The sequence below is a fragment of the Musca autumnalis genome, unplaced genomic scaffold (assembly GCF_047663935.1).
Source record: "Musca autumnalis isolate F117 unplaced genomic scaffold, ASM4766393v1 scaffold_5, whole genome shotgun sequence".
Taxonomy (NCBI): Eukaryota; Metazoa; Arthropoda; class Insecta; order Diptera; family Muscidae; genus Musca; species Musca autumnalis.
In genome coordinates, this window is record NW_027412088.1 from 58,451,942 (window position 1) to 58,473,825 (window position 21,884).

At 37.9% G+C, this 21,884-nt stretch overlaps 3 protein-coding genes across 3 annotated transcripts; all 3 read right to left on the reverse strand.

The window, feature by feature from the left end:
• Positions 1–543: 543 nt before the first annotated feature.
• Positions 544–2,021, reverse strand: LOC141386637 (cytochrome P450 6g1-like). The gene is made up of 2 exons (XM_073955552.1): positions 900–2,021; positions 544–843 (listed from the first exon to the last, which is right to left on the reverse strand). Exons 1-2 carry the CDS (start codon positions 2,019–2,021, stop codon positions 544–546), a joined length of 1,422 nt encoding a protein of 473 aa, XP_073811653.1.
• A 13,743-nt stretch (positions 2,022–15,764) lies between these two features.
• Positions 15,765–17,380, reverse strand: LOC141386638 (cytochrome P450 6g1-like). The gene is made up of 2 exons (XM_073955553.1): positions 16,124–17,380; positions 15,765–16,067 (listed from the first exon to the last, which is right to left on the reverse strand). The coding sequence occupies exons 1-2, from the start codon at positions 17,378–17,380 to the stop codon at positions 15,765–15,767; spliced, it is 1,560 nt and encodes a 519-aa protein (XP_073811654.1).
• Positions 17,381–18,071: 691 nt separating this feature from the next.
• On the reverse strand, positions 18,072–18,480 carry LOC141386639 (cytochrome P450 6g1-like). Its single transcript, XM_073955554.1, has 2 exons — positions 18,127–18,480; positions 18,072–18,080 (listed from the first exon to the last, which is right to left on the reverse strand). The coding sequence occupies exons 1-2, from the start codon at positions 18,478–18,480 to the stop codon at positions 18,072–18,074; spliced, it is 363 nt and encodes a 120-aa protein (XP_073811655.1).
• Positions 18,481–21,884: the final 3,404 nt, after the last annotated feature.

Consider the following 21,884-nt stretch of genomic DNA (forward strand, 5'->3'; position numbering starts at 1 on the left):
GGAGGGTATAACAAAAAAATATAAAAAGTGTTAAACGAACGGAACGGGACGGGTACAAAAGTATGTATTGCCTGAAAGAGGATACTCTCGGGCATCATTCTGTGTAAACGGAACTTTGTTCCAAGCTGTTCCCTAAACGTTCTAGTTAACTAAATTTGGAATTTTACTAAAATTTAGTACCTGAGGAAAATAAATAATACCTACCTAACAAAAAGACAATGAACAAAATACTTGTTAAGTTTCCGAGAAATAGCTCTTTCTTTCCCGAAAAATTTGCAATAATTACGTATTTTCCAAAATTGCGAAAAATTGTCGTCTTTAGGAGCACGCAACGCCCACACCTTCCAATCTTTGACTTAATTTTTTGATTTCCTTAGTTTCAATATGTTTACTATCGTATCCCATATAGAAATTAGCAATCGGTTACGACATAAAATTGGGGTTTTGGCCAGGAAAATCGATTCCTGAACCACTGTGCGCCGTTCTTACTTGTTTGACATGCATTATTTAAAAAAAAACACTCTTGGATCATTAAAATCCGATTTATTCCCCATTTATATTCGCACACATATTATCTTGGACAAATTCCAAATACATGCCACCTTTCATTTGCAGAACAAAGGCCTTTGGATCGAAATCAAGTTGCGCTGTTCGCTCGAATACTCGTACATAATGATTTTTAAGTGCATGTACTAGTCCACACTTAGTTTGCATTTGACCCAAACGATTGCCCATACAATTGTGAGGGCCATTAACAATTGGCAAATAAACCATAGGATTTATCAAAAGTTTATTTTCCGACGAAAATCGTCCTGGTTGGAACTTCGTAGGATCAGGCCAATACTAAAATCAAAAACAGACAATTATTCCAATGAAATAAATAATCTAAATAAAATTACCTTGGAGTCATAATGTAGACCATATACGGAAATGTAAACAGGCATACCCTCGGGTATGGCATAATCACAATATGGCATTAAGGAATATGGGTTTGTTGGGCCTTCGGCTTTGCCATATTTCCTTTCAAGTATTGGTATAACCGGATACATTCGTAGAGTTTCACTGACCACCATGTCCAAATATTCCATTGCATTGAATGCTTCATAAGATAGCTGCGCTCCCTTGGCCTCTCTAAAGGCGTGAGCGATTTCCTTTCTTAGTTTCTCTTGAATTTCCCTGTCTTTGGCCAGTTCGAAAAGAGCAAATGACATTGCGGTGGCCGATGTCTCATAACCGGCTGTCAAAAATACAATTGCCTGGGAATACATCATGTCCAAGAATGGATTAACATGCTTCGGTTCATTGCTTGGCAATTCCTGCTTTAGTTTTATAACAATGTCTATTAAATCGTTGCGTGTGCTGCCACTCTCTTCTCTGTCCTTGATAACATGCCTCATGGAGCCTTTAAGAAATGCAATGCAATCTTTATCAAAAAATTTCGCTCCAAAAAATCTCACCAATTTGGGAGCAAAGAAAATCAGCATAACATTTAAAGCTCTTTGCATATCAAATGTACCCAATTTACGGGTTTCAATGTTCATTTGTTCAGCGGGATTTTCCAAGGAATTCGAAGAGAAACCTAATATTGTTGTGGCAATTACGTCGGTGGTATAACGGGCACATAAATCCTTTACTTCTAAATCGAAGACTTCACCCTGTTGCTTAAGGTGTTCTGTCATATTATCTCCCACTGCCAGTAGCAGTGGATACATGCTTCGCAATTTGCCACTTGAAAACATGGGTGAAAATTTCGTACGCATTTCTTTCCATAATTTATAATCGCCAAAGAAAATGTTATTGGCTGAAATTGCATCGATGTGTGGATCCGGTTTTGAAAAACGATTACAAAATCGATCGAAATCCCTTATCAGAATGGACTTGATGAGCTCTGGGTCTCGTATCAGTAGGCTTGGTTTGTAGAGGCCATAAATACCCACAACAGATGCATGGGCAAAGTTTGGCTCTTCGTAGATTTCTTTTAAAGTTAAACAAAAATTAGTTTTAAATCGAAGAATATCCATAAAATTTGCACAAAATATTTGACCACGAACACGGGGCACATTTTTATATTTTTCCCAATATGAAAAATTTATTTTATATAGATAAACTATGAGAAGGAAGAAACACGCAGCGAGGAAGAATAACAACATTATGGCAAGAGAATAAAACGATGACTGATACCGTTATTTATATTTTTGTATGCAATTTTTTATTTGATTTTGTGGCACAAACAAACAAATAAACAACAAAGAGCAGCGATTTCGTCTAAGGCACACCTTATCAGAGACCAAATTTGAATAAAATCATATTATTATTACATACACCGAAACATTTCAGCCACTTCGGGGGGGATATTGAGATCAAAGCCTTGAAATACCGAAAATCGAGAGGTACCGTTATATAGGGGTCTACATGAAGACGTGGTCTTATACCGAAAAATTTCAGGTGAAAAGTTTTATACCACCAACGAAAACTAAATACCAAATTTCAGCCATTTCGGTGGGATATAGTGGCCAAAACCTTTAAAATACCTAAAATCGGGTAGAACTTTTCTATGGGGGCTATATGAATACGTAGACCTATACCGACCAAATTTCAGGTGGAATGGTTTATAACCCCAACGTAGTTTTAATACCTAATTGCAGCAATTTCGGTGGGATATTGAGGCCTTCACCTTCAAAATACCGAAATTCGGGAAGTACCGTTTCATGGGGTCATTATTAAAGTGGACCAAATTCAGATGACAAATTTTATACGACCAACTAAGACCAAATACCAAATTTTAGCCATTTTGGTGGAATATTGAGGCCACAACATTCAAAATACCGAAAATCGGAAGGTACCGTTCTATTCTATTTCTAGGTGGAAAGTTTTAAATCCCCAACGAAGACCAAATTGCAAATTTCAGACATTTTGGGTGCCACAGTCCGTTAACGCGAGCTTTTTGTTATATTAATGAAACCAGCTTAAATTATCAAAAGCTATTAAAACAAAATATAGAGTTTTGCAACTCAAAAGATGCCTTTAAATTGTATTTATACCCTATACCACAATGTGGAAAAGGGTATAATAAGTTTGTTTTCCCAAAAATTCATGTAACGCCGCGAAATATTCGTCGTAGACCCCTCATGTGGTATACCAAACTTCATATCTCGACGAGATAAAGCGATTTAGCGATGTGTGTCCGTCCGTCCGTCCGTCCGTCTGTCCGTCCATTAAAAATTGTAATCAAGCTAGAGGCCGCAATTATGGACCGATTGTCACGAAATTTAGTATGGAGGTCGGGTTTGGAATAGAATAGAACTGATTAGTTTTTGGCGATGATCGTGAAATGTTAAAGGGATGAAATGGACCAAAAACAAAATTTTTGCTCGATTTTGTAGCCGCTCTGTAGGTCGCAATAATAGTCCGATCGGCGCGAAATTTTAAACGTAGTTTTGGTTTGAGATGAAGAAGTAGCGTGCAAGTCAACGGTATGATCGGATAATATTTAGCGGGTTAAATTGATCAAAACTTTTGTGTGAAAATTGGTAAAATTTCTAATGCACATCTTATAACAGCTATACCACAGGGATAGTGGTATAGGGTATCACATGGTCGGCCCCGTCCGACTATAGTCTGTTCTTACTTGTTTTTAACTAAATTTAATTGAATAATAGTTATATTTATTCTTACATTTAAGTCATAGTCTGTAAGGAATGTATGTTCTAAAGACTGAAATAAATAAATAAATAAATATTGTGGCCACAACCGTTAAAAGTCCGAAAATCGGGAAATGTCCAAATGTCCAAACTTAGTTTAAGTTCGAAGAGGGGTTGTATCGGTCCACTCCTTCCTGTACCTCCCCCACAAAAGTTCGGAAATGTTCGGAAAATTTTGCGCTCTATGTGAGTAACCGATTTGGTCCATACTTTGCATATAGTGAAAATTCTACTAAATTTAGTATAGGTTTCAATGTGGACTCAATCGGTCCACTCCTTCGGGTACATCCCACACAAAATTTCGGAAAAGTTAAGTTTTGGGACCTGTTCTCGAATCTCTTTGATTTTTGTCACAGAAACTTGTATTCACTGCCCCGCTTACGACGGCACATGTCTCATTAGGGGCAAATGCATACTTACTGAGAAAATGGCCTGAAAGATGCAAAAAAAACCCTATGACACCGTGTGTAGTGGTTGTAGCGCAAGATAACACTCGAACGGATCAACCGATTTGGTCCAAAATTTGGCCTTCCTCATATGTTGTCATACTTTTAGTTCGAAGATAGGCAATACCGGTCCGCAACTTCCGGTAATTCCCCCGAATATTTGAAAAATGTCACTTAAAGGGTATGCACAATATCGCTTGAACAAATTTGGTCCAAACTTCGGATCTCTTAATATATTGTCCAAATTTAGTTTAACTTCTAAAATGGAGGTAACTCCTCCACAAAAGTTCAACATTTGTGTCTAAGTGCATTTTAAGGTCTGTTCTAAGATCCTTTGGAAATGTATACCGATGATGTTTGTTGTTGTCCTTATTACTTACTTAGTTGGGCCATTACAGAACATTTGTTCCATAGACCGAACTAAGAAAAGACCTCCATTCCTCTCTGTTGTTTGCTTGACTTTTTGGAATACCGCGCCTTTCCATTTCTTCATCCACTTATATGCTCCATCTAAGCTTAGGCCTGCCAATTCTGCGTGCACCGCCATGTGCCTCGTATTTATACGCTTTTTTAGCGGGTTCATCATCGCTCATTCTCATGATATGGCCTAGCCAACGCAATCGTTGCATCTCGATACGTTTAACTATATTCATGTCTTTGTATAGCTGATATAGCTCGTGGTTCATACGACGTCGATATTCACCGTCAACGCAAATCGGCCCGTAGATCTTTCGAAGAATTTTCCTCTCAAACACACCAAGCACTGCCTTATCTGCTTGCGCAAGTACCCATGCTTCGGAGCCATACATTAGCACGGGTAGTATCAGCGTTTTGTATAGTGTTATTTTTGTTTGACGAGATGTGGCTTTGTTTTTAAATTGCTTGCTTAGACCATAGTAGCTAGCATCTGTTGGCCAATACAATTCTTCTTCTTATTTCAAATTGATGTTGTTTGTTGTGTTTATGGCAGTGCCGAGGTATACGAAGTCTTTAACTACCTCAAAATTGTAGGTACCAACTTCCACAGTTGGTCCGAGCTCTATGGACGCTTTACGCGTCGACACCATCAATTTGGTCTTTTCGCCGTTTACCGCCAGACCCACTTTCGCAGATTCTGCTTCGACCTTCCTAAAGGTATCAGTTACTTCCTTTACTGATCGTCCCATGATGTCTATGTCATCAGCATAGGCAAGTAACATGTGGCTATTGGTGTAAATTGTAATTTCTTTTGACATTTGCATCTCGTATTACCTTTTCCAGCAAAATGTTGAATAGGTCACACGAAAGGCTGTCTCCTTGTCTGAAACCTCTTTTGGTACAAAATTCTTCGGAGAGGTTCTTTCCAATTTTAACTGAGGACCTAGTATCAGTTAAAGTCTTCTTAAAAAGCCGGATGAGCTTTGCGGGGATACCAAATTCAGACATTGCGTGGAATACCTTTGATCGGAGGGGACTATCGAATGCTGCTTTATAATCGACAAAAAGGTGAAATGTGTCGATCTGCATCTCTTGGGTCTTCTCTAGGATTTGCCGCAGGGTAAATGTCTGGTCAATGGTGGACTTCCAGGTTTAAAGCCACATTGGTATGGTCCAATTATTTCGTTGACCATTGGCTTTAGACGTTCGCACAATATCCCTGATACTATCTTATAGGCAATAGGGAGAAGACTTATGCCCCTATAGTTGGAGCATACAGTCTTATCTCATTTCTTGTGGACGGGACATAGGATGCTCAGGTTCCAATCGTCGGGTACGCGTTCTTCCTGCCAGATGGTGCTAACTAGCTGATGCATACACCTTATCAGCGCGTCGCCTCCGGTTTTAAACAGCTCGGCTGGTAAGCCATCGGCTCCTGCTGCTTTATTATTCTTCAGGCGGTTGATTGCTGTCTTTACCTCATCTTGGCTGGGCGGTATACATTCAATACCATCTTCTGGGATTGGGACTGTGGTATCTTCGTCGTCTTCGCTGCTATTGGATACCAACAGTTTTGAAAAATGTTCTTTCCATATCCTGATTACACTATCTGTATCAGTTACCAAATTACATTGGTGGTCTCTACAGGAGGATGTGCCTGTACCAAAGCCATCTGTTTGATGTTTCACTCTTTGGTAGAATTTTCGGACTTCATTCTGGCTCCTGTACATATCGATTTTTTCACACTCCCGATTTTCCATTTCTGTCTTTTTCTTGCGGAAAAGACGTTTCTCTTCTCACCTTTTCTCCCGATATCTCTCTCGTGCGCTACGCGTTGCTACTGATTGTAAAGTAGCTCTATATGCCGCACTTTTCTCTTCGGTAGCAGCACGACACTCCTGGTCATACCATGAATTCCTTTGTGGAGGTCTCTGGAATCCAAGTATGGATTTTGCGGCTGTTTGCATGGATTGGGCAATATGTTGCCATTGTGTTGTTATGTTATCGGGACAAGGAGTGCTCGCGTGAAGCAATTGGGCTAGTTGAGTGGAATATGCTGTGGCTATCTGATGTGTTTTCAGCCTATCGATGTCCAACTTCCGCGTTGTGTTTGTTCGTGCTTTATTTGCAACGTTTAGACGGGTACGTACCTTTGCTGCAACAAGGTAGTGGTCCGAATCAATGTTTACGCCTCGCAACGATCGTACATCCAACACGCTGGACGAATGTCTTCCATCTATTACAACATGATCAATTTGATTACTTGTTCTTTGATCTGGAGACAGCCAGGTGCCCTTATGAATATCGAGATGATTAAATTTGTTTGTCCTTATTACAGCGGTATTATGTTTTCTGTGCACAAGTCCAAAATGAAAGTTTCAATTCACATAGGCTGAGGGTATATCTCTGTCGGCAAAGCCGATACTTTTTTACTTGTTTCATAGTAAACTGTCTTTTGGCGGGATGGGGTTCTAGCCCAAACCAAGTATTTAACGTTCTTATGGGTGAACACGCGGCACATGTTAACTCACTACTTTTAACGGGTCTTAAAAGCAGCTCCCCAGGTGACACCACGGAGAAGTCAGCGTCCACTTGAGACGAAAGAGGGACCAAGATAGGTCCAGGACTTTGTCATGTTAAAACCGGTTAGAACCGTTACTTAGTATGATTCATTGGCATTTCCTCAATATAACAGTGCCGCCCGATTAAAAGTGTTTTGAAGATCCCGTGGTTTGGTTTGTAACAAACCGTGAGTTAATTTGAAAATAATTCATTAACAGTATTCTTTAAGGCATTGTACATTGTTTATAACTTTAAATAACAATGAGAATATGCAATAAAGAAACAAAAACAAAAATAGAGTTGTTCACCCTCAAAATATCGGTCAGGAGCGTGTAAACTTTAACCAATCGCCATAAAATTTCATATTCAGGGGTTTTTGAACAAACGGTGAGCATTTTAATAAAGAAATTTTGCTTTATTGGGACAGTCCAGTGTACATCTTCAAATATCTACCTGCGTATGCACGCGGAATGGTATAGGGTATCCCTCATTCAGCCGCCCTTTCTCACAAATTATTTTTATTTCGCTAGAGACATAACTTAATAAAAACCAAAAAAACAACTGAAACTATAGTCTTCCCTACCTCAACTAATCAATTTCATATCCACCCTAAAATATTTTGTTGTTATTCAAATATTTGAATACAACAAAATGTTTTCCACCCTAAAATTGAATATGAAATTGATTAGTTGAGGTAGGGAAGACTATAGTTTCAGTTGTCACCAAACAACTTCATAAGTTCTCTTTGCCACCGACTCTATATCGATAAACAGGTCAATAAGCCCATCCAGCAAATGTATCATAATAAGAAATTTGTCCCAAAGCTGAGTACCCCCTAAAGAAAATCATATCCACCACCGTTTTTTATGTCCTCTTTGCTTTGCAAAGAATGCTAAGAGTGCCATCAGACATCTGTTTTTCGTATGTTATGTATCTGTTTTTCAGATCTGTAAGTTCTACTCGTCATGTGATACATAAAAAACTTTTGATTAATCAAAATGAGATGACAACATATATTTACATTTTTTCGAATAGAGCGCGCTCTATTCTCATCTGCAAACATAAAGGGAACAGCTGTTTTGTTTGTTTGGCAAAGCTATTGTTTATATTTTTAGGTTATGTCATACCAACAAACATAACCAGGTATGATAGCAAAAATCATAAACTGTATGTAAAATGACAATTTTGTTGTACATATGAATTTGCATTTGAATATACAAGCTACATAACATACGTAAAAAAGCAGATGGTCTGATGGCACCTTAACATTGAATTGTTGCTTATCATAAGCAGAGGTAAACAACGAGAAAGTTGTTGTATTTGCTTTACACATTCATAAAACCTGTTTAGCACCACCTCACCATGCATTGCAGCTATTTTTAGTTCACATTGACACATTGATCGCATTTAGGCTTTTAATTTAATAATAAATAAAATTAAATAAAAGTGAAAATATAATCTTCCCAAAAATATTGAATTTTCAAATAGAAATAAAAAATACGTTTGATATAAACAAAAAGTCGGTTAGACATTTGGGAATTATTATCACTTAAAGTCATCGACCGCAAACAAGTTCATAATGATAACCTGATATTGATTGGTCAGTAGTGGGATTCTGTAACTCATTTTTGCTGTTATCGATAATTGTCGGTAAAATTAAAATGCTTATAATTTCGATAATTAACGAAATTTTTCGGTAAGTTAACGACGAATAAAAAGTAGTCGCTAGCCTCTATCGACACAACCAGTGATGCCAACTTTTCTTTATGTTTTTAGTCATAATTTTGCGATTTAATTTTACCGATTTTTGCGGTAACAGCAAAAATGAGTTACAGAATCCCACTACAGGTCTTACACATGAATTTTAATTTTTGCTTAATTTCTGATTTTAATTTTTTCGAAAAATACAAATTTGACTCCACCATAATATGGTATACCCTCCATATTAAACTTGTCCGTATATTCGTCGGAGACCCTATAAAGTATAAATGCCCGAAGACGTAACCCACAAAACCCAAAGTTTACAGGAGAAGAAAAAAACGATATAAAATGAAAAACTGTTTTATAGAATATCAATCTTATGGGGGCGAGTATTTGGAGTATTATCAATCATGTATGAATGGGAGTAAGTAATTAAACTAAAACCGCGAAAACGCATGGTTTTGGGATCCGTTGTTACAACAAAATCCGCAATGTTATCCTATTTTCCGAAATGTCATTTAGTGAATAGGATCGTTATTTTTGAACGTAGATGCTTAAAATTTTGCCAGAGCATGTATTTTAGCTTTATGTATCAGATCCCATCAAAAAACGAATTTCGATTTTCATGTGAGTTACGTCTTCGGGCATTTATGGTGACGATATAATCTTGATCAACATAAAATTATAAGACGATAGAACCATGTCAGTATGTTCGTACCTACGTCTTTCTGTTGAACTGAAGATTCAGCTCGCAATATTTAAGGTAGAGCTTTTTAATTTGGTACAAAAGTTGACATTGGTCCTAGCATGTTTGTTATTGAAAATGGGCTTTATCGGTCTTCATTTTGATATAGCCCCCATAGAACGGCACCTCCCGATTTTCGACATTTAAAAGGTTTTAGCCTCTATATCCCTCCGCAGTGGCTGAAGTGGCTGGTATTAAGTCTTCGTTAGGGTTATAAAACTTTCCACAGGAAATTTGTAGGTATAAGTCCGCGTCTTCATATAGCCCCATAGAACGGAACCTCCCGATTTTAGGTATTTTGAAAGTTGTGGCCTCAACATCCCACCTCAATGGCTGAAATTTTATATTTGGGCTTAGTTGGAGGTATTCAACTTTCCCCTCTAAATTTCTCGGTAAAGGGTCACGCCTTCAAATAGCCCCCATAGAACTGTACCTCCCGATATTCGGTATTCTAAAGGTTGTGGCCTAAATACCCCACAGTAATGGCTGAAATTTGGTACGTTGTCTTCGTTTCGGGTATAAAACCTCCCGATGTTCGGTATTTTGAAGATTATGGTCTCAATATCTCACCAACATGGCTGAAATTTGTTATTTAGTCTTCGTAGTGGGTATAACTTTCCATATGTAATGTGTCGTTGGAGGTATTTTCGATTTTCGGTATTTGAAGAGTTGTGAAATTTTTCGATATAGGTCCACGTCTTTAAATAGTATTTTGAAGGTTGTGGCCTCAATATTTCACCGAAATGGCTCACATTTGGTATTAAGTCTTCGTTAGGGATTTAGAACTTTCCACCCGACAATTGTTCGGTATAGGCCCACATAGAAAGGTAGACCCGATTTTCGGTATTTTGAAGTTTATGGCGTCAAAATCCCACCGAAATTGCTGAAAGTTGATATTTTGTCTTCGGTATAGGTCCACGTCTTCATATAGCCCCCATTAGCCACATTATCTTACCGAAATGTCCGAAATTTTGTAGTACGTGTTCTCAGATTGAAAGTACTACGATCTACCACTCGATGTGAAGTCATTAAGAGATCTGTAACTTGGTATTTCGGATTCTCAATGGTTAGAAAAGCTCCACGAAGAAAATTATCATATATGTTCATGTTTTTGTATATTTCTAATAAGAATGTACCTCCAGATTGTAAGTATTTTATCTACACGCACAGGCCAAATTGAATGACAACAATGTGGTATTTTGTATTCTGAATGTTTAGAAAAAATCGATCTCACAATAGTATTAAACCATTTTATATCGATTTATCTCATGGTGGAGGTAGTCTTCTTCACGTGCTGATATAGCCCCCATAGAACGGTTCCTTCCGACACAGACTTTTTGGGGTGTATAAAACATTCCACCTAAAATTTGTCGGTATATGTCTACGTCTACATATAACCCCGATAGAACGGAACCTCCCGATATTCGGTATTTTGAAGTTTGTGTCTTCAATATACTACTGAAATGGCTGAAATTTTGGTACTTAGTGTTCGTTGGGTGTATAAAACCGGAACATTTTCGGTATAGCTCAACGTCTTCATATAGCCCCCACAGAGCGTTACCTCTTGATTTTGGTATTTTGAAAGTTGTGGCCACAATATCCCAACTCAATGGCTGAGATAGTGTATTTAGTCTTCTTTGGGGCTGCACAACTTTCCCCCATAGAACGGTACATTCCGATTTTCGGTGTTTTGACGGAATTCGCAAAATAATATTACCAAAATGGCTGGAAATTGGTATTTTGAATTCATTGGGGCTACAAAAATTTTCTCCAGAAATCAGTTAAATCAGTTAAAGTCCACGTGCTGATATAGCCCCCATAGATCGGTACCTCCCAATTTTCGGAATTTTGAAATTTGGATTTAGCCACATAATCTTACACAGAAAACAATGTTAGCCATTTGATAAATAAATTCAAAGATTCAATCAAAAATTTATAGATTTTCCGGCGACAAAAAAATGTCATATTGACAAAATTCGATAAAATTATTTGATCACAAAGTAAAAATACAACTGATAAAATATTTCACATATTGACAAAAATATTTATCAAAATATTCCACATTGTGCTTGATAAAAACAAAATATTTTCTTGATGAAAAAAATTGTTGAATGCATTTTTTTCAATCGATAAAAAATGTTCTTATTTACAATTATTTTGTTGTTTTTTGTTTCCAAATTGGTGGAGAATGGTTCGATATTGATTAAAACTATTAATAAGTTATTACGGAAAGCGTATATGTCATTTTAAAAATAAAATTAAATAATGTATAACTGAACTTCAATGCATTTGGTGCGGAAACTATATTTTATCGAATTTCGTCAATATGACAATTTTTTTATCGCCGGAAAATAGATAAATGTTTTTTTTTCTGTGTACCAAAATGGCTTAAGTTTGGGATTTAATCTTCTTGGCTCAGCTCAACTTCCTATTATCGTCTCCGTTAACAGACCACCCGCCTCATAAACTCTACCAGCCGTACTTTTCTGAACTGTGGAAAAGCTGATTGCCAAGAGTTCGGATAATTTACCAATCACCATATCAAAGAGCAACCCTTTCTTTCCCTCATATTCTCGGGTAGACGAGAGAATTTTCTGGGAGTCGCTCGCTAAATACCTGCTGATCGAATACTTCAAATTAGGCAACATTTTCAAGCAGAGGCTAAAGGATTTGCAACAAAGCGTGTCGTACAAGCCCAGAAGACCCAAGAGCATAAGCAGTAAAAATGGCTAGACAACCTGAAGCAAGCAAGGCAACGGTTAAATCACTCCCGAATTCGAGAAATAAGATGATAGAATGACTGTTACTTTCAATGGCGTAAAAGTAACAGATCCGAAGAGGTTGCGTGGGTTATTTTAAACGGCAATTTATAGAGCAAGGCGACCTTCAATAAGCCTTTTCAGCCGAGGACATATCGCCACAATTTACGATGAGCAATGTAGCAGATGTCATTCGAAAAGCGATATCGGCCAAAGAGTGTTGTTGTTGGATGAACCCGGAGTTGAGTATTTGACAAGTGTCACATATATTGGAACTAGATGATGCCGCTAACGAAACCAGTCAACCATGGCAGCGGAGGCAAATTTTATAGGCCGATTTCCCGCCTGTTGCAAGTAGCGAAGATTTTAGCCGCTCTACTCCTATCCATGATGAGAAACTGTTTCTCAGATGACCAACATTGGCATGAACTCCGAAGAATGCACACTACCACAACAACATTACACGAACGAACAGTCTTGAAGGCCTTCGATACCATCATCAACCATGCCAAGCCATGGATAATCAACTATATGGCTGGACATCTGACATTTATAGAATTAAGATTCCCCCTTCTGAATTCAAGACCATCCAGACGGCATAAATATCGTAATGTATGCAGATGATTGTACGATCTTAGCATCGGGTCCAATCATCAATTACATATAGGATAGATTAAATATCTACAAAGCTGGCTTAGGAATCTGAGGAATAGTTCACCAGATGGATGGCTGAAATGAGGCTCCCCTTGAGCAACTTGGTCGATGGTGTACTGATTCCAACCAATAACTATCCCAAGATATTGGGTGTAACGTTCGATAGCATGTTTAAGTCGTCTGCACAAGCCACTGCCTTTTTGTGACATGATCAGAAGTATATACAAAGTCCTCAAGTCGCTTGCCGACAGCACTTGCGGTGCTGACAAAGAAACCTCGTAGACCTCTTATATAGCAATAGGTAGGTCTGTGACGAGCTATGTGGCACCATAGTGGTATGCAAATGTTGGTGCTCCGCAGTGGGAGAATAATATTTGAATACTGCCAGAATGACAACCTAAGGGCTGTAACAGAGTGCCTCTTCTTGACACCAGTGGACCATCTCCATGAGGAGGCTAAACCAGTAGATCAGCAAACAAAATTTTATAAACTCTGTAACTGCTTGGGGTCTTAGCTATATGCGTATACCTGCCATATCTGAGAGATCATAATGATCTCGAGAGAGGTACACACAAGATCTTCTCGGTCAAGCTGGTTGACAGATCAGGCAGACTTGGATAGCGCTCACACTAATACAGTTGCACAGGCAGTTCAAAGATATAGTGCGATTGCCGTACTCGGAGACCAGTCCCAATCCATCGCAGCAGAAGAACACCAACTTGCGAGGTAAACACATATGTTGACAATTTGTGATCGAGATGTTTTGTGACCACTGGGAACCTCAAATGTTAAATTACAGAGAGTTTGGTCCAAAAATGTTGGTAAAATCCACAAAATGCCAAAAATCGGGAGGTATCGTTATATGGGGGCTATACCAAAACATGGACTTATGTTGACAGTTTTTAGTGGAGATGTTTTCTGATCACTTGGAACCTCAACTGTCAAATTACAGTCAGTTCGGTCAAATTGTAGCTAAATTCGTCAAAATACCGAAAATCGGAAGGTACTGTTATATGGGGGCAATAACAAAACATGGACCTATGTTGACAGTTTTTAGTGGAAATGTTTTATGATTACTAGGAACCTCAACTGTCAAATTACAGGTAGTTCGGTGAAACATTTTAGCCAAAATCCTCATAATACCAAAAATCGGGAGGTACCGTTATATGAGGGCTATACCAAAACATGGACCTATGTTGACAGTTTTAGGTAGACATGTTTTGTGATTACTAAAAACCTCAAATGTTCAATTGCATGTAATTCGGTCAAAAAATGTGGCTACAATCCTCAAAATACCGAAAATCGGGAGGTGCCGTTATATGGGGGCTATACCAAAACATGGACCTATGTTGACAATTTTTGGTGGAGATGTTTTGTGGCCACTGGGAACTTCAAATATCAATTTACAGATAGTTCGACTACAAATGCAGCTAAAATCCTTAAATTACAGATAGTCTAGGATAGGTCTAAAAATATGGTAAAAATCATCAAAATACCGAAAATCTGGAAGTACCGTCGTTATATGGAGGGTATACCAAAACATGAATAGCTTGACAATTTTTGGTGGAGATGTTTTGTGGCCATGGGGAACCTCAAATAATTGATTGCAGGTAGTTTGTTCCATAAATGTAAGTAAAATCCTCAAAATACCGAAAATCGGGAGATACCGTAATATGGGGGCTATACCAAAATATGGACCTATGTTGACGATTTTAAATGGAAATGTTTTGTGACCACCGGGAACCTCAAATGTTTAATTGCAGGTAGTTTGGTCAAAAAATATAGTTAAAAATGTAATTAATGTAACAAAATACCGAAAATCGGATGGTACCTTTATATGGGGGCTATACCGAAAAGTGGTCCGATATAGTCCATATTCGAACATGACCTGCCTCTGGAAAAAAAGAAACTTGGGTGCAAAAAATATAGCGTTCTAACTAAAATTTGGTATTTAGTCTTCCCTGGGGGTATAAAACTTTCCCTTAAAATTTTGTCGGTATAGGTCCACTCATTCATATAGCCCCATAGAACGGTACCTCCCGATTTTCGGTATTTTGAAGGTTGTGGCCTCAATATTCCTCCGAAATGGCTAAAATTTGATATTTAGTGCTCACTGGGAGAATAAAACTTTCCCTCAGAATTTTGTCTTTATAGGCCCAAGCCTTTATATAGCCCCCATAGAACGGTACCTTCCGATTTTCGGTATTTTGAAGGTTGTGGCCTCAGGGTATAAAACTTCCCATATGAAATTTGTGGGTATAGGTCCACACATTTATATAGCCCCCACAGAACGGTACCTCCCGAATTTCGGTGTTATAGCCACAATAATCTATCGAAGTGGCTGAAATTTGGTATTTAGTGTCCGTTGGGGGTATTCAACTTTCCCCTCTATTTTGTCGGTTCCATCAAATTTGCTGAAATTTTGGTGTTTAGTCTTCATTTGGGATATAAAACTTTCCATATAAAATTTGTCGGTATAGGTCCACGCCTTTATATAGCCCCCATAGAACGGTAGCCACATTATCTTACCGAAATATCGGAAATTTGTAATTAGTTTTCTTTGAGTCTAAAAACTTTCCGCATGTATTTGTCGTTATAGATCGACGAAATTTGCAGAAGTTTGGTAATTAGGCTTCTTCATAAAATAACGGAAACTAATTGTTCCATTTTACTTCAACACAACTCGTGGTGGAGGGTATAACAAGTTCGGCCCGGCCGAACTTAACGCCGTTCTTACTTGTTTTTCAATAAAACCACTCATAGACTTTCAAAATCCGATTTATTCAACATTTCCATTTGCACACATATTATCTTGGACAAATTCCAAATACACGCCGCCTTTCAATTGCAAAACAAAAGCTTTTGGATCAAAATCTGGTTGCGGTGTTGTTCGATCGCCTACTCGTACATAGTGATTCTTCAAGACATGCATTAGTCCACATTTGGTTTGCATTTGACCCAAACGATAGCCCACACAATTGTGAGGACCATTACCGAATGGCAAATAAACCATGGGATTTCGCAAACTTTTATTTGCCGACGAAAATCGTTCTGGTTGGAACTTCGTAGGATCAGGCCAATACTGAAATCAAAAACAGACAATTATTCCATTGAAATAAAAAATCTAAATGAAATTACCTTGGAGTCATAATGTAGACCATATACGGAAATGTAGACAGGCATACCCTCGGGTATGGCATAATCACAATATGGCATTAAGGAATATGGGTTTGTTGGGCCTTCGGCTTTGCCATATTTCCTTTCAAGTACTGGTATAACCGGATACATTCGTAGAGTCTCACTGACCACCATGTCCAAATATTCCATTGCATTGAATGTTTCATAAGATAGCTGAGCTCCTTTGGTCTCTTTAAAGGCTTGGGCGATTTCCTTTCTTAGTTTCTCTTGAATTTCCATGTGTTTGGCCAATTCCAAGAGGGCAAATGACATTGTGGTGGCCGATGTCTCAAAACCGGCTGCCAAAAATACTATTGCCTGAGAATCCATCATTTCCATGAATGGACTAACATACTTCGTTTCATTGCTTGGCAATTCCTGTTTCAGTTTTATAACAATATCAATTAAATCGTTGCGTACGGTCCCACTTTCTTCTCTGTTCTTGATAATATGTCTCAGAGAGCCTTTAAGAAATGCCGTTGAATCTTTATCAAAAAATTTCGCTCCAAAAAATCCCACCAATTTGGGAGCGAAGAAAATCAACATCATGCTCAGAGCTCTTTGCAAATCAAATGTGGCCAATTTACGAGTTTCAATGTTCATTTGTTCGCCGGGATTTTCCAAAGAATTCGAAGAGAAACCAAATATTGTTGAAGCAATTACATCGGTGGTATAACGGGCACATAAATCCTTTACTTCTAAATCGAAAACTTCACCTTGTTTCTTAAGATGTTCTGTCATATTATCTCCCACTGCCAATAACAGTGGATACATGCTGCGCAATTTGCCACTTGTAAACATGGGTGAGAACTTCGTACGCATTTCTTTCCACAATATATAATCACCAAAGAATATCATATTGGCTGCAACTGCATCCGTATGTGGATCCGGTTTTGCAAAACGATTACAAAATCTATCGAAATCTCTAATCAAAACGGACTTGATGAGCTCCGGGTCTCGTAGCAAAAGACTTGGTTTGTAGAGGCCATAAATACCCACAACAGGCTGTTGGGCAAATTTTGGTTCTGCATAGATTTCCTTTAATTTTAAACCAAAATTAGTTTTAAACCGAAGAATATCCATAAAATTTGTACAAAATATTTGACCACGAACACTGGGCACATTTTTATATTTTCTCCAATAAGAAAAATTTATTTTATATAGGCAGATTATAAGAAATAACCATGCGGCGAGGAACAGTAACAATTCCAGTGACATTATGGCGAGAGAATTTAACGATGACTGTTACCATTATTATTATTCTCTGTGTGCAAATCTATTAAAATATTTATTGGATTTCGTTGGTAAAAACAAAAAACAACAAAACAAACAACAATGAACAGCGGAGCAGCTAAGTCTAAAGAACATCTTATCAGTCACCAATTTAGAATAAAATAGAATTATTAAAATGGCTTGTTAACAAATAAGAGAGTATCAGCCAGCTGTGTTGACGGAGATATACCCTTAGCGTCTGACAAAAAAAACCAAACTCAATAATAATGCCGTATATAAAATATATTGATTTTGTATCACGAGTTCGTTTCAAAATACGCTGAATCTGTAGGTACCGTAATGTGGGGCGGGACTAAGCCAAATCATTGACATCAACCAAAAAAGGGTCCATGGAAGCAATCTTTCTCTTAAAAGGGGAGCACCCCTTCTTCCAGAACGGTAGACATTTTGATAAAGTTTTAGAGGTAACTTGCATGCTTTGAGCCAGAAGGCGCATTATCTGAGGAAGTATGGACTTACTCTGAAAAACCCACCGAAATGGCTGAAATTTGGTATTTAGTCTTTGTTTGGGGTAAAAGTCTCTCTGACTGAAATTCGTTGGTATTTCGATATAGCTAAATGATCAAAGATTTTTTGCAAGCGAAAAAGAAAAGCCGTACAAAAAATCCTCCAACATTCAGCTCAACTCCAACGAGAAAATTAATAAAAAATTTATAAATAAATTGAATTACCTTGGGGTCGTAATGTAGACCCAATAGCGAAATGTAGACAGGCATACCGTCGGGTATGGCATAATCAGAAGATGGCATCAATGAATAAGGTTTTGTTGGGCCTTCCGCCTTGCCAAATTTTCTTTCAAGTACTGGTACAACAGGATACATACGCAGCGTCTCACTGACCACCATATCTAAATATTCCATGGCATTGAATTGTTCATAAGAGATATCCCTTCCGTTGGCCTCTCTAAAGGCATGGACGATTTCCTTTCTTAGTTTCTTTTGAATTTCCATGTGTTTGACCAATTCCAAGAGAGGAAATGACATTGTGGTTGCCGATGTCTCAAAACCGGCTACCAAAAATACCATTGCCTGAAAGTTTTATACACCCAGCGAAGCCTGAATACCAAATTTCAGCCTTTTTGGTGGCATTTTAGGCCTCCACCTTCGAAATAGCGAAAATCCGGAGGTACCGTTCTATGGGAGCTATATGAAGACGAGGACCTACACCGACAACTTTCCGGTGGATCTGAATACCAAATTTCAAAATCCCGAAATATGGGAGCTATATGAAGACGTCTTTATACCCACAACGAAGACTAAATACCAGATTTCCGCCATTACAGTGGGATCTTGTAGTCATAACCTTCAAAATACCGAAAATCTGGTTATACCGTTGTATGGGGGCTATACCAAAACATGAACCTATGTTGACAATTTTAGGTGGAGACTTTTCGTGATTACTAAGAACTTCAACTGTTAAATTACAGGTAGTTCGGTCAGAAATTGTAGCTAAATTCCTCAAAATACCGAAAATCGGGAGGTACCGTAAAACATGGACCTATGTTGACGGTTTTTGGTGGAAATGTTTTGTGATTACTAGGAACCTTAACTGTTAAATTAAAGGTAGTTCGATCAAAAATTTTAGCTAAAATCCTCAAAATACCGAAAATCAGGAGGTACACAGAAAAAAAATTACTCCAAAATACCGAAAATCAAGAGGTACGCTTCTATGTGAAAGATAGGAAGACGTGGACTTATACTTATAATCCTCTTCTCGAATATTTTATAACCCCATAGAAGACTAAATAACAAATTTCAGTCATGTCGGTGGGATATTGACGTCAGAACCTTCAGAATTACGAAAATCGGTAGGTACGGTCCTATGGGGGATATATCGAAACGTGGACCTATACCGACGAATTTCAGTCGGAAAGGTTTTTACCTCCAACGTGGACTAAATACCAAATTTCAACCATATCGGTGAGTTGTTGTGGCCACAACCTTCAAAATACCGATAATAGGAAGGTACCGTTCTATGGGGCGTGTGCCTGTAGCAACAAATTTCTGGGGAAAGTTTTATACCACCAACAAAGACTAAATACCAAATTTCAGCCATTTCGGTGGAAAATTAAAGGCACAACCTTCAAAATACTGAAAATCGGGAGATACCGTTCTATGGAGGTTATATGAAAGCGTAGACCTATACCGACAAATTTCTTAGGAAAGTTTTATACCACCAACGAAGACTAAATACCAAATTTCCTTCTATTTCGGTGGAATATTGAGGCCACAACCTTCAAGATAGCGAAAATAGGGAGTTACCGTTCTACTAAGTCTACATGAAGGCGTGGACCTGTACCAACAAATTTCAAGTGGAGAGTTTTACACCGCCAACGAAGACTAAATACCAATTTCCAGATATTTCGGTGGAATATTGAGGCAACAACATTCAAAATACCAAAAATCGTGAGGTACCATTCTATGGGGGCTACACGAAGGCATCGACCTATTGCGACAAATTTCAGATAGAAAAATGTATACCCCCAACGAAGACTAAATACCAAATTTCAGCCATTTCGGTGGAATATTGAATCCACAACCTTCAAAATACTGAAAATCGAGAGGTACCTTTCTATGGGGACTATATGAAGGCGTGGACCTGTACCTACAAATTTCAAGTGAAGAGGTTTACACCGCCAACGAAGACTAACTACCAATTTCCAGGGATTTCCGTAGAATATTGAGGCAACAACCTTCAAAATACCGAAAATCGGGAGGTTCTATAGGTACTATATATAGGCGGGGACCTGTACCGGTAAATTTCAGGTGGAAAGTTTTATACCCCCCATGAAGACTAAGTAGCAATTTTCAGCCTATTCGGTGGGACATTGATACCACAATCTTCAAAATACCGAAAATCGGGAGGTACCGTTCTATGGGGGTTATATAGGCGGGGACATGTACCGGTAAATTTCAGTTGGAAAGTCTTATTCACCCAATGAAGACTAAGTAGCAATTTTTAGCCTTTTCAGTTTGATATTGAGGCCACAATTTTGAAAATACTGAAAATCGGAAAGGTATTGTTCTACGGGTGCTATATGAAAGCATGGACCGATATACTCCATTTGCAATACTAAACATCCTAGGAGTGATAGAAACTTCTATACCAAATTATAAAGCTCTATCTTTAAAATTGCGAGTGTGGCTTGGTTTCAACAGACTGACAGTCGGACAGATGGACACTTTTATGTCGACCTAGAATTTTATGCTGAACAAGAATATATGGTAATATTCAAAAATGTTTTACAATCGTTGAAGTTGAGGTTTACCATTTAATAAGTCGCGAACTGTTAATATATTTTATAAAATATGAATATATTTATATTAATTGAAGTGTTTTAGCTACGATCTCATAATATGGACCATAACAAATAACTTTCGTGGATGCTGCGTTGGTGGTAATATAAAAAATGGGAAAAATGTGTTGAAGAAAACAAGTTTTTTTGTGTTCTTTCTTGATTTCTGGCCAAACCACGCAAAAATCAAACCTGTGCTCAAAGAAAGAACTAAAGAATACCTCTTGGGCAACATGGTTCTGGTGTATGACTTTTCGATATATACACTGCATCCCCCTAAAATCGATGCTGACATTTTGAAGTTTTGAAAACTGGGTTTTTCGAATTTTTTCTAGGGTGCAACAAGATAATAATCCAAACTAGTTTATAGGATTGTAGAACTCGCGATTCCAGGTCGTTCGATGTATATTTCATGAGTGTACTCCGTACAGCTTCCTAGTAATAGGAGTCCAAAGGCGAAAATTTGGTGCGTAAATTTTCTGAAAAAAAAAAAAACATTTTTTTGACTTTAAGATTTACAACTGTCGTACAGGTATCCCTGAACCCCGCGTGATTTTAGTTCACGTGCCGGATCTAATAGGCCTTCCGCGTTCGAATCCATCCACTAAAACGCCGGATATATGTAGATACCTTGAAAGTAGGAAAATCTGCAAATATATATTTTGACAATTCCGCGAATTGAACCGCGATTTTCTTTGATTATTTTTACATACATGTAATCCTTTATACGCAATTATAATATTTGCCAAAAAGGTGTGCCACAAATTACAAAGATTCGGTAGTAATATCCCTATTTATCCAAAAATAAAATGTGGTGGCACATCCGCAGTTTTTGACGAATCTGTCTAAAATAATTTATATTGACCTATTTTTAATAGGCGGCCATTAAAATCTGATGCACCTTATAATGATACTAGCATATGCCCGCTACTTCGTATGCGGAAAGGGCATAAAATATACATATATGAACAATATTTAATATGGAAGTGGTGAACGCTGACGATTCTGTTGTACTAAAACATATTTTTAATACCAACATTTAATCAATTTAATTCCTTTAATCAGTTACACTCCATCAGTGACCCCTCATTCCAAATTTCAGGACTCCAACCCTATACGTTCACCCAAATCCAA

Bases quoted from the DNA above. Each gene is read 5' to 3' on its own strand.
- LOC141386637 (XM_073955552.1), bottom strand. From the start codon at position 2,021: ATGGATATTCTTCGATTTAAAACTAATTTTTGTTTAACTTTAAAAGAA. The intron at 844-899 runs GTAATTTTATTT...TTTTGATTTTAG, and splicing joins GTCTACATTATGACTCCAAG to TATTGGCCTGATCCTACGAA.
- LOC141386638 (XM_073955553.1), bottom strand. From the start codon at position 17,380: ATGTCACTGGAATTGTTACTGTTCCTCGCCGCATGGTTATTTCTTATA. The intron at 16,068-16,123 runs GTAATTTCATTT...TTTTGATTTCAG, and splicing joins GTCTACATTATGACTCCAAG to TATTGGCCTGATCCTACGAA.
- LOC141386639 (XM_073955554.1), bottom strand. From the start codon at position 18,480: ATGGTATTTTTGGTAGCCGGTTTTGAGACATCGGCAACCACAATGTCA.